At 43.6% G+C, this 17335-nt stretch overlaps 1 protein-coding gene across 4 annotated transcripts in view; it reads right to left on the bottom strand.

Moving 5' to 3' along the window:
* Positions 1-345: 345 nt before the first annotated feature.
* The window catches only part of LOC139546554 (GRIP and coiled-coil domain-containing protein 2-like), a 31980-nt gene continuing 14990 nt past the window's right edge, over positions 346-17335 (bottom strand). For all 4 annotated transcript variants that reach the window (XM_071355065.1, XM_071355067.1, XM_071355066.1 and 1 more), the window contains 14 exons: positions 14393-14512; positions 13738-13902; positions 13324-13428; positions 12858-13020; positions 12314-12414; positions 12048-12125; positions 11594-11731; positions 10670-10791; positions 10329-10505; positions 9967-10175; positions 7021-7227; positions 6734-6873; positions 4588-4789; positions 346-2723 (listed from right to left, as the gene is read on the bottom strand). In XM_071355065.1, the coding sequence (XP_071211166.1) occupies positions 2650-2723; positions 4588-4789; positions 6734-6873; positions 7021-7227; positions 9967-10175; positions 10329-10505; positions 10670-10791; positions 11594-11731; positions 12048-12125; positions 12314-12414; positions 12858-13020; positions 13324-13428; positions 13738-13902; positions 14393-14512 (2001 nt within the window). In that variant the 3' untranslated portion in view covers positions 346-2649. The remainder of the gene's footprint in view (positions 2724-4587; positions 4790-6733; positions 6874-7020; positions 7228-9966; positions 10176-10328; positions 10506-10669; positions 10792-11593; positions 11732-12047; positions 12126-12313; positions 12415-12857; positions 13021-13323; positions 13429-13737; positions 13903-14392; positions 14513-17335) is intronic.

Below are 17335 nucleotides of genomic sequence, written 5' to 3'. Positions count from 1 at the left end.
TTCAGTAAAACAATACATTATATTTGGCAAACTATTTCACAGGAATTTGAGCTCTAAAGTTATCATTCCTGTGTGCCATTGGGGGCTCAGTTGGGCGCTCCTCGAAAGTGTAGCCTATTTTATGTTTTAATAAGCGTTCGATCAAATTAAGAAAACATGAAATTCAACCATAAAATAGACACTAATGTAGCCTATAACTTTGAAATACATAGCCTACTAGTGCTCATTGTGCTTACGTCATGTAATTGGGAATATATTTCCTTAAAAGGAAGTATTTCCCGAATGAGAAAAACATCTGGAAGGTCTTTCTCTAGGCTATCCCTTAGAAATACAAAGGATACATAATGAGTGTGTGTTATAATGGACATTTTCACTCCAGATCACTTTATTTAATGAACAAAAATCTTTAACACAGTAAATATTTATTTTATTTGACGTGTGTATTCACAGTTAAATAATAAGGATTGTGGTTAGGCTCCTTATTGCAGGTCTCCTCTTCATAAAATGGTAGGTCTAAAACGTAAGCTTATATTTGGACTTATTTGTCCTTTTGTAAAACACTTCTTACCCAGAATACTACAAGACATCAACTTCAACCAAACTGTGAGGACTGGAAACCCTCACCAGTGTACTACAAAAATCAGTAACCATTTTTAATCTTAGGCTATAGCCTAATAAATCTCTTAAAATAAAATGTTCCATCATTAACGCAATACTTTCCCTAACGATTCATTAAAAGTACATTCAGTTATTCCCATGTATTACTGGTCCCCCCAATCTTCCCTCATTCGTTAATAAGAAGCAGAAGCAGCTGCCTTAGGAATGATACAGAACAATGATATTAGCATATAACCCTGGGTAAGAGATGTGCCAGTTCAGATTTGCTCCCTTATTCCCAATATATGGGAAATAGGGTGCAATTTCAGATATAAAGCACTCCCATATGACTACAGAGCAAAGCAGAGACTGGTGTTTTACCCAACCACTGATATCCAGAACCATTTCTGCATGTTTGGTTAAGTTGGAAAAGACGCAGCCCCACATTGTAAAAACATGGTAATTACACAGTAAATACATAGTAATTACTATATACACAGAGTACAAAACACTGGGAAAACCTGCTCTTTCCATGACAGACTGACCAGGTGAAACTAGGTGAAAGCTATGATCTCTTATTGATGTCACTTGTTAAATCCACTTCAATCAGTATAGATGAAGGGGAGGAGACAGGTTAAAGATGGATTTTTAAGCCTTGAGACATGGATTGTGTATGTGTGCCATTCAGAGGGTGAATGGGTAAGACAAAATATTTAAGAGCTTTTGAACGGGTTATTGTAGTAGGTGCCAGGCGCACCGGTTTGAGTGTGTCAAGAACTGCAACGCTGCTGTTATTTTTCACACTCAAGTTTGCCATGTGTATCAAGAATGGTCCACTACCCAAAGGACATCCAGCCAACTTGACACAACTGTGTGAAGCATTGGAGTCAACATGGACCAGCATCCCTTGTAGAGTCCATGCCCCTACGAATTGAGGCTGTTCTAAGGGTAAACAATGGTGCAACTCAATATTAGGAAGGTGTTCTTAATGTTTTGTACACTCAGTGTATATTTACATTTATTTAAGTTGTTCCCAATTACAGATTATGTACCTACATATTACCAGAGAATCCTTTGGTATGTAATATTGATACATCAAAATAAATGAAATAGGTGTGAATTTGAACATGTGAATATTGTCAATTCATCACATATGTATTTATCATTTAGCAGACACTCATATCCAGAGCGACTTACAGGAGCAATTCGAATTAAGTGCCTTGCTCAAGGGCTCATCAACAGATTTTTCACCTAGTCGGCTCGGGGATTCGAACCACCAACCTTTTGGTTACTGGCACAACACTCTTAAAGCAAATTTATGCTTGATCCAAAGGCTCCCTATGTAGGGTGTGACGCAATTGCGGATCCTCCGGAGGCATGAAAAGGCCAAACTGAGCTCCGTACCACATTTCCGTGCGCCTCCCAAATGTATTAACAATGTGGAGGGCTCCGTATAGCTCCGCATTGACATGATTGGTTGACGGTAGGTGGGGGCGGGAGGTCCTGTATAAACAAACTCACTTAATTGACAACTTCCTTCACAACAGCTCTGCGAAGCGCAAGAAGTATGAATACCTGACTTCTGCAGAGGCCATATCACCATAAATGCTGCAGGGCAAATGTAGATGTCAGATTGACCATACAGTGCCTTTTAACTGCTAGGCTACCTGCTGCCCTGTATCAGACCTATAATGAGTGAGCAATGAAAACAGATGGTCAAATCTGTAACAACAGTCATAGTTCACTTCATGAATTGTTGTAAAACTTAAGTGTTGCTTGGAATTGATTGTTACAAGCAACAAAATCTATCGTATAAAAATAATCCCAGTAATGACTGAGGTATTGGTGAATTAACCCACCATAAATGGTTCAGTAACGTACCATCAGCTAAAAAAAAGAGTACTGGCTTACATTGCTGACTACTGGCTTTTTTTCAAGTAGATGGATGATCATCAATATATTAAGACTTTTTAATTACTCAGTTGATCAGACATATGGACCAGATGAAAGTGAAGGCAGGTAGAAAGAGGACATTGGTTGATGTGTGTGTGTTCATCTGATGCCTGACCAACTGTGTAGGTAGGAGGTCCATCCTGAGCCTCTAGCTCCTCCCACCTCCTCCTCACCTGCAGCAGAAAGAGAACGGGTTAGAAATGCAGGGAAGACACTGCAGTATCAACACAGTACTTAGTATACAGTTGAAGTCGGAAGTTTACATACACCTTAGCCAAATACATTTGAACTCAGTTTTTCACAATTCCTGACATTTAATCCTAGTAAAAATGCCCTGTCTTAGGTCAGTTAGGATCACCACTTTATTTTAAGAATGTGAAATAATAATAATAATAATAGCAGAGAATGATTTATTTCAGCTTTTATTTCTTTCATGACATTCTCAGTGGGTTAGAAGTTTACATACACTCAATTAGTATTTGGTAGCATTGCCTTCAAATTGTTTTACTTGGGTCAAACGTTTCGGGTAGCCTTCCACAAGCTTCCCACAATAAGTTGGGTGAATTTTGGCCCATTCCTCCTGACAGAGCAGGTGTAACTGAGTCAGGTGTGTAGGCCTCCTTGCTCGCACACGCTTTTTCAGTTCTGCCCACAAATATTCTATAGGATTGAGGTCTGGGCTTTGTGATGGCCACTCCAATACCTTGACTTAGTTGTCCTTAATCCATTTGCCACAACTTTGGAAGTATGCTTGGGGTCATTGTCCATTTGGAAGACCCATTTGCAACCAAGCTTTAACTTCCTGACTGATGTCTTGAGATGTTGCTTCAATATATCCACCTAATTTTCTTTCATCCTCCTACCTCATGGTGGATTTTGGATGGATTTTGTGAAGTGGATTTTGTGAAGTGCACCAGTCCCTCCTGCAGCAAAGCACCCCCACAACATGATGCTGCCACCCCCGTGCTTCACGGTTGGGATGGTGTTCTTCGGCTTGCAAACCTCTCCCTTTTTCCTCCAAACATAACAATGGTCATTATGGCCAAACGGTTCTATTTTTGTTTCATCAGACCAGAGGACATTTCTCCAAAAAGTACGATCTTTGTCCCCATGTGCAGTTGCAAACCGTAGTCTGGCTTTTTTATGGCGGTTTTGGAGCAGTGGCTTCTTCCTTGCTGAGCGGCCTTTCAGGTTATGTCGATATAGGACTCGTTTTACAGTGGATAGATACTTTTGTACCTGTTTCCTTCAGCTTCTTCAGAAGGTCCTTTGCTGTTGTTCTGGGATTGATTTGCACTTTGTGCACCAAAGTACGTTAATCTCTAGGAGACAGAACGCGTCTGCTTCCTGAGCGGTATGGCGGCTGCGTGGTCTCATGGTGTTTATACTTGCGTACTATTGTTTGTACAGATGAACGTGGTACCTTCAGGCGTTTGCTCCCAAAGATGAACCAGACTTGTCTACAATTTTTTTGGGAGGTCTTGGCTGATTTCTTTTGATTTTCCCATGATGTCAAGCAAAGAGGCACTGAGTTTGAAGGTAGGCCTTTAAATACATCCACAGGTACACCTCCAGGTACACCTCCGACTCAAATTATGTCAATTAGCCTATCAGAAGCTTCTAAAGCCATGACATCATTTTCTGGAATTTTCCACGCTGTTTAAAGGCACAGTCAACTTAGCGTATGTAAACTTCTAACCCACTGGAATTGTAATACAGTGAATAAGTGAAATAATCTGTCTGTAAATCATTTGTTGGAAAAATGACTTGTGTCATGCACAAAGTAGATGTCCTAACCGACTTGCCAAAACTATAGTTTGTTAACAAGAAATGTGTGGAGTGGTTGAAAAACAGGTTTAAATGACTCCAACCTAAGTGTATGTAAACTTCCGATTTCAACTATACATTCCAGTGTTGACCTACATAGAATGTTGACGATATCTCTGCAATTTCACTGACCTCACACTGAGAAATCAATGGGTATGTGTGTGTGTGTATATATATGTGTGTTTGTTTGTTTACAGTGTGTGTACCCACCCATTGCGATAGCAGCCAGTTTATTCTTCTCCTCAGGGCTGAGTTGTAACATGGTGTGTATGACGGGGAGTAGAGCCTGTCTCTCGCTGCCTGACTGCAGGAAGATGAACTGTAAAAGGACATTCTTCAGATACTCCAGGTTGGCCACACTCTTCTCTCTCTCATGGTTACGTTCCAGACGACGCACTTCAGACTTCAACAGCTAGAGAAGAACGAACAGGTACACAAAGAAACAAGTATGAATGTGTGAGCACTGTATATGTAAGCAGTGGCGGCCCGTCATTCAGGGCAGGTGGGGCTCTGAGCCCCACATTTTTAGCAACAATGTTTTGCATGTTATTTTGGCATTAATATGTGTCACATATCAGTTTCCAAACAATGTAAAAATGTATATATATTTATCTTTGAGTTAATAAAGCCGCATACAAACATGGTCTCTTTTTTGTTTTGAGTAAAGCAGCTCCAAATACAGGTGCTTCAGCCTAGCTCAGTGCTTTCTGTGGCAGTGGTGCAAGCCAGCAGAAAATACGGATTGAGCCGTATTTGAGCAGTGATTGGCTCAGTGTTCTGTCACTCAAGTAGAACTAGAAAATTGGGTGCTGTCATAGAGTTACATTAGAAGTGTCCATCCGAGAAGGATCAAGGTCATTGGCCACGAATAAAATGACGTCAAATCACATTATATCTACAGTAGCGTTGATTGCCCTGATCATGTCAACATCATACTTTCAAAATCTTAGCTAGCAGTCATCATCATGAATCAAGTCGACAATCTACTGGCAAATCCTTTTTAATCCTTGTCATATGAAGATAAATAATGAAGAGAAATTTTAGATAAAATGTATCTGTGCTCATCGGCCATTGGACATAAAATTACACAACAAGTTGGAAATCGCAAACTCGACAATGGTTTGGAAGGAATCAGTGAGGCTAACTGCAAGCATTGCAAATCAACCATTAGCCTGCTATTCAGTGGAGTGGCTGTGTGGTCCAAAGTATAAGATTAAGGGTATTTTTGGCCATGCTGTCAATGAAGCATGATGTGCCGCGCTCAAAGCAACTGTTAACACAGAACTGCAAAATCTGAGTTCAAGACAACTGGGAACTCGGGAAAAATGAGCTACGACTGGGAAAATACGTTTTGAACTTTCATCCAACTCGGAATTGTAAATTCAGAACGTGGGCCTCTTTCTAGAGCTACGACCTGAAGATCATGGACGTCATCATGATTCTCCCCCCCCCCGAGTTCCCAGTTGTCTAGAAAGCACCATAAATCCAGAGAATGCCTGACTTTGATGACAAGTTTGATGACAAAATTTGCCCACGAAGGCCCGCCGCGCCACCTTCCTGTTCAAGTGAGCACAACAAGGTGAGTCCAAAAAAGTATTGTATGCTGCTGCATAAATGATATGTATACTCTAGCTAAGAAAGTAATACTAAGTGTATGTTGTGTAGTAAGCTGTTAGTAACCCATGTGCCTCACCCTAATAATTTGCTCTATTTTCACCTCTTAATTTCACCTACTGTTCTGACTTGGTGGTGCACATGTAGCCTATAACCTGTTTTTGAGAAATGTAATCATTGACTATTTTAAGAGCTTTCATTGTCTGCTTATATGCCCCCTTTATGTTGCCGTACATTTCAAAAGTGGTGAACAAATAGTTATATTGACTACGTCCATCCTAGCTCACTCATTAATGTCTTAATCCAAATGATGGATTGCTTTTTATCCGCTTGTCGTCCCCTTATGCCATAGTTTGTAAATCTCAATTGTCATTAGAAACCACATTTGTTTAAGCAAGTCAGCCATATCAGCTGTTTTTTTTAAAGGCAGTAAATGAGCTGAATGAACTGTTTCACTGACCGACAAGAAACCGCTGATAGCCAGGTAGAGCAGTGGTAAGATGTTGGGACTGCTGTTGGAACAGCTTTATGTAGGCCCAAACAGTTTGTGTGCACCGTTTGTCACCGTTATAGTGCAATTCATGTATTGTTTAGTGTTGTGTAGTGGCTTTGCTTGCATGCATCCCACATTATTTATCTTTTGTCCCGCCAAGATTTACATGTTAAAATCGCCACTGTCTGTAAGTGGGAGAGAGTCTGAAAGAGAGCATATCTGTTTCATCAGTACTGTGTGTGTACGTACATTGACCTGTTCCATCAGAACAGCGTTGGTAGCCTCGGTCTCATGCAGTAGACTGTTCATGTGTTCCATACTGCGTGTAGCTGTGGTCAACTTCTGATTCAACTCCTCTTTAGTCGGCTCCACCTGCCACACAAACGGCTCTGCAACCAATCACACAAACAAAATGGTCCTTTAGCAGACAGTTGTATTCGAAGACACAGTTCACAGTATGTAAAAAAAAGTATCCCTTGTGGGAATCAATCCAATAACTCCGTAGCCTTTGGAGACATGCATGTATACACATGTACCCTGTTTGGGGTCTGGGGAGGTGAGTAGTTGCTCCAGTGAGGGTAGGTATGTGGATGACAGGGACTCTGTCTCGGAGGTCTCCATGCCCTCCCCCTCCTCTCTAGCCATGGACTGGAGATCACCGAGGCCCAGCCCCCCCATTCCCCCCTGGTCCACGGGCCGGCGGTCCACTGCTGACTTACGACTGGTCTGGACTGGAGCTGGACCTGGAGGGAGACAACACATATCATACAGTCATGCTGGGCAGAGAGCAACAATGTCATTCCCGATTTCACAAGTGTGAAATCCAGAAGCGTAGAAGACCGGGGGATACATTTATAAACAGACAAAACTTCTTCTTTTTTAACGGTGCTGAAAAAGAGCAGATTTCACAGGTAGGTGTGTTTGAGTGTGTGAGAGAGAGAGACAGAGGCAGAGAAATGGCAGGTGCCGGTGGGCAGACGGTGTCTGATTGATGGATAGAGCATGAGAAACCTGTGGGTACAACCACCTGCAGCCTACCTTGCCCTTCACACCCTAGAGAACACACACACAGCTTTGTCTTACTATACTTGTTAGGACTTTTTTGGGGACCAACAATTGATACACATTAAAAATCCTATTTTCCCTAAACCTAAAATAGCCTTTTTACAAGTCAGGACTGGCAAAATGTCCTCACTTCTTTTAATTTTAGTTGGTTTACTTTTCTGGTGAGGACTTCTGGTACTCACAAGTATAGTAAAATGTGTCCACACACACACAGTCCCTGGAACCTTTTGACTATAATTTGCACTGAGATTCAATCAAATCTAGAACATTTTACAGTTCAGATGAAGGAAGGGAGACAAGGAGAGGAAGCTTTTTATGACTATAGGAAGGGATCCAGCCCTGCTGTCTCCAGAAGTACTGCTTGGCCCAACTCTGTGTGTTAGGGTGGCACTAATGACCAGGTTCTCCAGATGCCAGTGTGCTAGTGCCACCCAGAGGGGCGGGCAGAGCTGGTTAAGGCTGGATGGGCTCTCTGTACCCTTCACACTAACTAACACCTGGCTAGGCTGCTGAGATGAAGTGTGTCCCATCTTTACACAGCTGCACTACAACACTGGACGAGTAAGATGAAAAGACAGCGACCGAGGGAGGGAGGGGGAGAGAGCGAGACAAAAAGAGTGTGTGTGTTTACTCCAAGTGGCTCCAGAGAGCAGGTGTATGGGAGGTGATATAGCAGAGCTGATAGCGATAATCTCTCATACTCAACTCACAACTAGGGCTGTTACAGTGACAGTATTAGCGCCACACTGGCGGTCACGAATCATAACGGCAGTCAAATTCTACGTGACTGTTTAGTCATGGTAATTACGCTTCTCCAAGCTCTGATGCTTCTGATGGTCATTAGAAGCCTACCAAACTTGCTAACTGCCTGGTAATAGGCACTCTAAATGTATTTTAAAATCTAAACACTTCATGAGAGCCCATGAGCTCATATTGCGCAACATTTCTATAGGCTATGCATTTGCTTGATAAAAAACTGTTTTGATGGCCTCTATTAAAAAGAGGAGCATCCCACCAGCTTACGATATTTATTTATCAACTTTCCCAATATTAAGCACAATGCTTCACTTTACAACAGGACTATAGCCCACCTGGCTGGCATGAAAATGAACCACGGTTAAAGCGTCCTCCAGTTGCTATTTAAGTGCACAGATGACATTTTATTTCTTGTAAAAAAGAAGAAAAAAAGAATGGTCCATTCTAAATCAAAACAAATTCCACATATATTATTTAGTATATGTAAAGACAACATTAACTGAAGAATAGTCTGATGGGTGACAATATGAGTGAATTATGTATTTCCCAAAGTTAGCCCATTGCGTACAGAGTTTGCGTGGAATAGCAGTGAGAGCATACTCCTACTCCTCAAACAGTGGTTCATGTGTGGAGTGAAGTAAGTGTCGTTGTATTTATTTCTCAGCTGCTCATATTAAGCACATGAGCAGCTATAAAACCCAAGTAGCCTACAAAACAGACGGTGGGAAAGCGTGCTGCCTCCATTCTCTATTCCAGTGCATACAGATGACATGTATTTTTTCTCGGCCCCTGTTCCTGACCATTTAATAATGGGCCATTCTAAATCAAAACAAATTTGACATATTAGTAAAGATAATATTACATTGAGAATAGTCTGATGGGTAAAAATCACTTGAGAGAACAGCTGTGCAGTCTGAGGAAAGGGACAGAGTCGGAAGTTTTTTTTCTTCTACTTTCTCAAATCATCAATAGCATTTAATCGCACCATGCAGCCCATATGTTTGGATTTCTAAGACATTCTAAGGTTTGTATCATTAACAACTACAGTTGCCAAATAACTCTAAATCTAGCATATAGGACCTGTTTCAAGTGATCACTTTTAATCTCAATATAGCCACGTCATATGCGCAAGTTCAATTATACTCTTCTTACTATAAAATCATAATATAAAATAATGGCACGGGACTTATAAGCATGTCTTGTCAGCTTAATGTACAATCCTACAGCCTATGGCATGGAGCATAGCCAGATAACATACAGTAGGCCAACTCATATTCTGTTGTTTTGAAATACATTTTCTTCATATCATGTTTCTTTAGACCTGACTAAAATAAATAATGGATTAATTGTGATGGTGTATATTAAATGGATTTGTTCCAAAGGCGCACCTCAGCAGCTTGTATGTATGGAGGTCTGGAGTGCCAAACGTGTTTATGTTAATTAACGGTCAATTACCTTGAGACCGGCAGTCTTCTGCATGACTGCCACAGCCCTACTCACAACCACCGCTCTACCTTTCCCCTGGCCTCCATCCATCTCCCACTCTCCCTCTTTAACCCAACACTCACCCCCCTCCTCTCCTTTCCAAAACCCCACTCTCCTCTTTCCATCTCTCAACCCAATCCTGTTCTCTCTCTACTCTCCTCTCCCTCCCGTCTTACTGGTCTGTTTCTGCAGTGTAAACAGTTGGTTCTCCAGCCTGGTCATCTGGTTCTGCAGGGTCTCTACTGTAGTTCTGTGTTCATCCTGAAGGTGGCGGATCTGCTCCCTGAACCCTGAGCGCTGGGCCACGGCCTGCGAGGTTAGCTGACCCACCGTCTGAGCATGCTCTGTCCGCAGTGACATAATCTCAGCCTGGAGAGACATGAGTCTGGGGGGGAAGGGGAGGGAGGGAGTATGAAATAAAGGAGAGAGGGGGAAACAGATTAAGGCTGTTACTATGGACTTGAATGTTAACAGACTGAGATAAAACCTATTAGCTCTGAGAGGTAATACAAGTATTCAGGCACACATACGCCCGTACCTCTCTCTGAGTTCGGCCTCTTTAGCGACGGTCTCCTGCAGTATCTTGTTGTGTCGTTCCAGCAGTGTGTCATGTTCCATCTGGAGCTGTTGTAGTTCCGCAGTGCTCGCCGCCAGACTCTGCTGACTGTCCTGCAGCTTGGCTTTATACTGGTCCACCATGGACTCCATCTGCTCTCTGTCACACACACATTATCATCATATCACACACACACACACACACACACACACACACACACACACACACACACACACACACACACACACACACACACACACACACACACACACACACACACACACACACACACACACACACACACAGAGTATCTGTAGATATACCTCTCCTGTTTAGTGGCGTCTCCATCGCTCTGTGCTGAGGTTTTGTTCTTCTGTTGTTTGAGGACGTTGTGAACTCTGACCTTATAGCTGTCAAACTCAGCAGTGACAGATGACAGCTCAGCCTTTGAAATAACATTCACATCACACAATAATTAATGTTTCACTTAATTAAAAGCCAAACAAACTGTTTGTAAGCACACATATTAGAAGCACATATTAGGCGGTAGCGGTTTTCATATTACATCTCTATTTTCACCCTGAACCGCATGTGGTTGTGTTTCTGCAGACCAGCAGTAAATTAATATGATGGTGTATTGTGTGCCAGTGTATCGGTATTGTAATGAATAGTACAGTGTTAGTGTGTATGTCCCTGAGGTAGGAAACCCAGCAGCACTTCCTCTAACGTGGAGCCAGACCGTACCATTCATCATCACCCACTAGACCCCAGGGGGACACCCCCATAATAAAATGTTTGGTTTCAACCATTTAGCAAAGCTGCACACTAACACTTAACTGATGAGATATCCATAGCGATATTTCTACTGCCTGAGCTGAGAGAGGGGATGGAGAGAGAGAGAGGTTCAGACAGAGGTTGGAAGAGGGAGAGGAGAAAGGAGAGGAGAGGGAGTGCGAAGGAGAGGGAGAAGGAGAGAGAGAAGGAGAGAGAGAAGGAGAGAGAGAAAGGTTCAGACAGGTTGGGAGAGGGAGAGGGGAAAGGGGAAAGGAGAGGAGAGGGAGTGAGAAGGAGAGAGAGAAATGTTCAGACAGGTTGGGAGAGGAGAGAGAGAAGGTGAGAGAGAATCAGAGAGAGAGAGATGGGGTTTAGGGTAGAGGAACGGAGTGGAGAGATAAAGGGAAGGCAGAGAGAGAAAATAAAATGAGCGAGGGAGGAGAGAACTGGATGATGTGTGTGCGTGTACCTACCTTGGCAGTGTTAGCCTCCTGCTGTAGTGTGGTCAGTCTCTGTTGCAGGGAGCTGCTTGTTCTCTGCTGTTGTTCAGTCAGTGTCCTCAGCTGCTCATGCAGTCTGTGGCGCTCCGCAGTCAGGTCACAGCACTGGATCTATACAAGAACACAAGAGCCACTGATAACTGATAGAACATTTAGGGACAGATAACATTGTGACACAGTATGTATTCGTCCATTACCCCTTTCAGACAGAGGGCGTTACATTGAAAGTACAGTCATGTTGCAGGCTCAGATGTCTATTTGTATTTATTATAGATCCCCATTAGATGCTGCCAAGGCAGCAGCTACTCTTCCTGGGGTCCAGTAAAATTAAGGCAATTATACAATTTTAAAAACATTACAATAGATTCACAACAGATTTCACAACAAAGTAAGTCTGTCTGAATGGGTTCAGGGGCTGCCATCTTACCTTGTTGTTCTCTAGTTGCTGTTGATGTGCCTCCAGCTCTCCCTTCAGAGAGGCCAGCGTCATCATCTGAATGGCTTCCTGCACACACACACACACACACTTATTAATACACTACTTACCTTCACAGACACTACACATTCAAGGAAACCCCAACTCCAATGTATTACAGAACACTGCAAACACTAATTTGACTAAAGTAGTGATGTAGGAAGAGGTCCACTGGGACCCTCTCTGTACTCCAGGTAATCAGGTCCCTCGGGTCTGACCTGTCTCTTGGCATCAGCCAGGTCTTTCTTGGTTTTCACCAGCAGCTGTTTCATCTTGGAGCTCTTATCCTCCCCCTGGTCCAGCTGGGACTTCAGAACCTCTGGGAGAACACACAGAAACAGGTTAGAAGAATGGATAACAGTAGAAAGGCCATTGTTATAATGAATGAAACACATTATAGAGACGTATACACTTTTGATTTGCAGTAAACTTAGATTGTTAGAGGTTCCTTGAGTGGCGCAGCGGTCTAAGGCACTGCATCGCAGTGCTAGAGGCGTCACTACAGACCCGGGTTCGATCCCAGGCTGTATCACAACTGGCCGTGATCGGGAGTCCCATAGGGCGGCGCACAATTGGCCCAGCGTCATCTGGGTTAGGGGAAGGTTTGGCTGGCATTGTAAATAATAATTTGTTTTTAACTGACTTGCCTAGTTAAATAAAAAGGTACAACATTTTAAAAAGATTTAGTGCTTTCGTTAGTGGGTTGGCTGTAAGGAAAGTATGTCAGAGGGGCAAATGGTAGGGATCAGTATTTGTGGTTACCGATCTCCTGGTTGAGTGCGTCTTCTTCCTGTGTGTGTGTGTGTATCTGTGTTTTCAGCTCCTCCACACACACGTCCTTCTCTGACAGTTTGGTGTTGAGTTCTTTGACCAGGCGTTCATAGTCTGCCATCTCCATGTCCAACAACGAGCTTTGCTGGGCCTCCTGGAAGAATAAAACACACACATTCACAACAGATACACACTGTCTGCATCGTAACATATAAACACACTGAATCCCATTTCTACACATATCTTAGTATGAGTAATGGAAAAGCAGATTCCAGTGCTTGAGGGTAAAATGTTACTTTGACATCCTGCTAGATTCTGAGTGTTGTTTTTTAGGACTAGAGGCAACACGACACACAACTCCCAGTGAAGGTTAAAAGTAAGGGCTTTACCACCTCTTTATTTAAGTGGCCTTGCCATGTTTGTGCGTGTGTATGCATGCATGTGTGGTATTGTGTACCTTGCGTAGCTGCTCTAGCTCCTGTGTTGTCTGCTGAGACTGCTGCTTCTGTCTGCGGAGCTGAACTGTCAACTCCTCTACCTCCTTCTGCAACGACGACAGCTCCTGGAGACACAAAACACGATTATACTTGTGAGGAATTTTTGGGGACCAACAACTGATTCCAAATTCCAAATCCTATTTTCCCTAACCTTAAACATAACCCTTAAGTCTAAAATAGCCTGTTTAGAAGCGATGACTGGAAAAAATGTCCTCACTTCTCTGAATTTTTGTTACTTTACAATTCTTGTGAGGACTTCTAGTACTAAGAAGAATAGTAAAACGTGTACACACATTTAGGTAATTTAGCAGACGCTCTTATCCAGAGCGACTTACAATCAGTGCATTGAACAAAAATAGTTCTCTCACACACACCTTTGTCTTTTGCTCCTTCAGTAGTCTCTCAGCCTGCAGGTCTCTGTTCAGGGTGTCTGTCTGTCTGTGTAGTTCTGCTGTCTGTCCTTCCATCTGTCTCACCGTGCTCCTCAGAGTCTCCAACTCGGTCATCAGGTCCTCTCTCTCCGACCACAGCTGTTCATGCTGGACACAGAACACACACACAATCAAACTTCACTCATGAGTTCTTGGCAAACACCAGTCCTCTTGGCCATATAAATAGCCAGGGATACAGAATACACTTCAACAATAACATCACATCAGGTAAACATATCTAACATAAAGACATCCAGGGATGTCTCAGACACTGTTATGAGTTTCTCTGTCTGTATTTCCAGTCTGTATTGTCCCAGGGGAGCTTTCAGCTCACACAGCATCTGTCTCAGTAGACTGACAACGCCACAACAGCAGATGGAACCAGCCACTGGTTCATTTACACACACTCCGTTACTTCACAAGAAACAGACAATTAGGAAGAGAAAAATGTAATCATAAGAAGAGGAGGAATGAAAATAATGAACTAATGGACAGTTTGTATTTGGACTGAGGGGGAAATAGTCAGTTTGGTTGAGCATGCTGGATGACATCTGAGCATGGTTTGTGTGTGAGACTGTAGTGAGTGTGTCTGTGTTACCTGTTGTACTGCGGTGTTTAGTCGTTTGGTCAGCTCGGAGATCTGTTTCTCAGCTCCCTCCACCGTCTCTCTCTCCTTATCCAGCTGCTCTGTCTGCCTGTCGTAGTCCAGCTGCAAGTTCTGTAACACACACACTTAGTATTAAACACATTCACTATTGAATAGGCGTTGTGCAGTTTAATTAAGCAATAAGGCACGAGGTGGTGTGGTATGTTTTTTCGCACGACGCAACACGGAGTGCCTAGATACAGCCCTTAGCCGTGGTATATTGGCCATCTACCACAAACCCCCGAGGTGCCTTATTGCTATTATAAACTGGTTAACAACGTAATTAGAACATTAAAAATACATGTTTTCTCTATATATAGGGTCTGATATACCACGGCATGCAGCCAAATCAGCATTCAGGGCTCGAACCACCCAGTCTATAATGCAGATTAACACCAGCGCATATATCAAGCTGCCTGTTCTACAGTGACAGGATATTCAAACTTTATTTGTCACATGCGCCGAACACAACAAGTGCAGACTACCGTGAAATGCTTACTTACAAGCCCTTAACCAACAGTGCAGTTCAAGAAGAGTTAAGAAGATATTTACCAGGTAGACTAAAGTAAAAAGTAATAATAAAGAGTAACACAATAAGAATAACGAGGCTATATACAGGGGGCACCGGTACCGAGTCAGTGTGCGGGGGTACAGGCTAGTTGAGGTAATATGTACATGTAGGTGGAGGTGAAGTGACTATGCATAGATAATAAACAGCGAGTAGCAGCAGTGTACAAAAGGGAGGGAGGGGGGGGGGTCAATGCAAATTGTCCAGTGGCAATTGTATTAACTGTTCAGCAGTCTTATGGCTTGAGGGTAGAAGCTGTTGAGGAGCCTTTTGATCCTAGACTTGGCGCTCCGGTACCGCTTGCCGTGCGGTAGCAGAGAAAACAGTCTATAACTTGGATGACTGGAGTTTCCGACAATTTTATGGGCTTTACTCTGACACCGCCTAGTATATAGGTCCTGGGATGTCAGGAAGTTCGGCCCCAGTGATGTACTGGGCTGTTCGTACTACCCTCTGTAGCACCTTACGGTCAGATGCCGAGCAGTTGCCATACTAGGCGGTGATGCAACTGGTAAGGATGCTCTCAATGGTGCAGCTGTAGAACCTTTTGAGGATCTGGGGACCCATGCCAAATCTCTTCGGTCTCCTGAGGGGGAAAAAGTTTTGTTGTGCCCTCTTCGACTGTTTTGGTATGTTTGGACCATAATAGTTCATTGGTGATGTGGACACCAAGGAACTTGAAACTCTCGACCCGCTCCACTACAGCCCCGTCGATGTTAATGGGGGCCTGTTCGGCCCGCCTTTTCCTGTAGTCCACGATCAGCTCCTTTGTCTTGCGCACATTGAGGGAGAGGTTGTTATCTTGGCACCACACTGCCAGTTCTCTGACCTCCTCCTATAGGCCGTCTCATCGTTGTCAGTGATCAGGCCTACCACTGTTGTGTCGTCAGCAAACTTAATGATGGTGTTGGAGTCATGTTTGGCCACAAAGTCGTGGGTGAACAGGGAGTACAGGAAGGGACTAAGTACACACCCCTGAGGGACCCCAGTGTTAAGGATCAGCGTGACAGACGTGTTGTTGCCTACTCTTACCACGTGGGGGGCGGCCCGTCAGGAAGTCCAGGATCCAGTTGCGGAGGGAGGTGTTTAGTCCCAGAGTCCTTAACTTAGTGATGAGCTTCGTGGGCACTATGATGTTGAACGCTGAGCTGTAGTCAATGAACAGCATTCTCATGTAGGTGTTCCTTTTCTCCAGGTGAGAAAGGGCAGTGTGGAGTGAGATTGAGATTGCGTCATCTGTGGATCTGTTGGGGTGGTATGCGAATTGGAGTGGGTCTAGGGTATCCGGGAGGATGCTGTTGATGTGAGAAATGACCAGCCTTTCAAAACACTTCATGGCTACCGACGTGAGTGCCACAGGGCGGTAATCATTTAGGCAGGTTACCTTTGTTTTCTTGGGCACAGGGGCTATGGTGGTCTGCTTGAAACATGTAGGCATTACAGACTCGGTCAGGGAGAGGTTGAAGATGTCAGTGAAGACACTTGATAGTTGGTCCGCGCATGCTTTGAGTACACGTCCTGGTAATCCGTCTGGCCCAGCGGCTTTGTGAATGTTGACCTGTTTAAAGGTTTTTGTTCACATTGGCTACCGAGAGCGTTATCACACAGTCATCCAGAACAGCTGGTGCTCTCGTGCATGCTTCAGTGTTGCTTGCCTCGAAGCGAGCATAAAAGGCATTTAGCTCATCTGGTAGGCTCGCGTCACTGGGCAGCTCGAGTCTGGGTTTCCCTTTGTAGTCCGTAATAGTTTTCAAGCCCTGCCACATCCGATGAGCGTCAGAGCCGGTGTAGTAGGATTCAATATTGATCCTGTATTGACACTTTGCTTGTTTAATGGTTCATCTGAGGGCATAGCGGGATTTCTTATAAGCGTCCGGATTAGTCTCCCGCTCCTTGAAAGCGTCGGTTCTAGCCTTTAGCTCGATGCGGATGTTGTCTGTAAGCCATGGCTTCTGGTTGGGATATGTACGTACAGTCACTGTGAGGACGACGTCGTCAATGGACTTATTGATGAAGCCAATGACTGAGGTGGTATACTCCTCAATGCCATTGGATGAAACCCGGAACATATTCCAGTCTGTGCTAGCAAAACAGTCCTGTAGTGTAGCATCCGCGTCATCTGACCACTTCCGTATTGAGCGAGTCGCTGGTACTTCCTGCTATAGTTTTAGCTTGTAAGCAGGAGGATATAATTATGGTTAGATTTGCCAAATGGAGGGCGGGGGAGAGCTTTGTATGCATCGCTGTGTGTGGAGTAAAGGTGGTCTAGGATTTTTTCTTCTTTGGTTGCACATGTGACATGCTGGTAATAATTTGGTAAAACCGAT

This window comes from Salvelinus alpinus, chromosome 20, assembly GCF_045679555.1.
Source record: "Salvelinus alpinus chromosome 20, SLU_Salpinus.1, whole genome shotgun sequence".
In the NCBI taxonomy this organism is placed as follows: Eukaryota; Metazoa; Chordata; class Actinopteri; order Salmoniformes; family Salmonidae; genus Salvelinus; species Salvelinus alpinus.
This window is presented reverse-complemented; position numbering and strand designations above follow the sequence as displayed.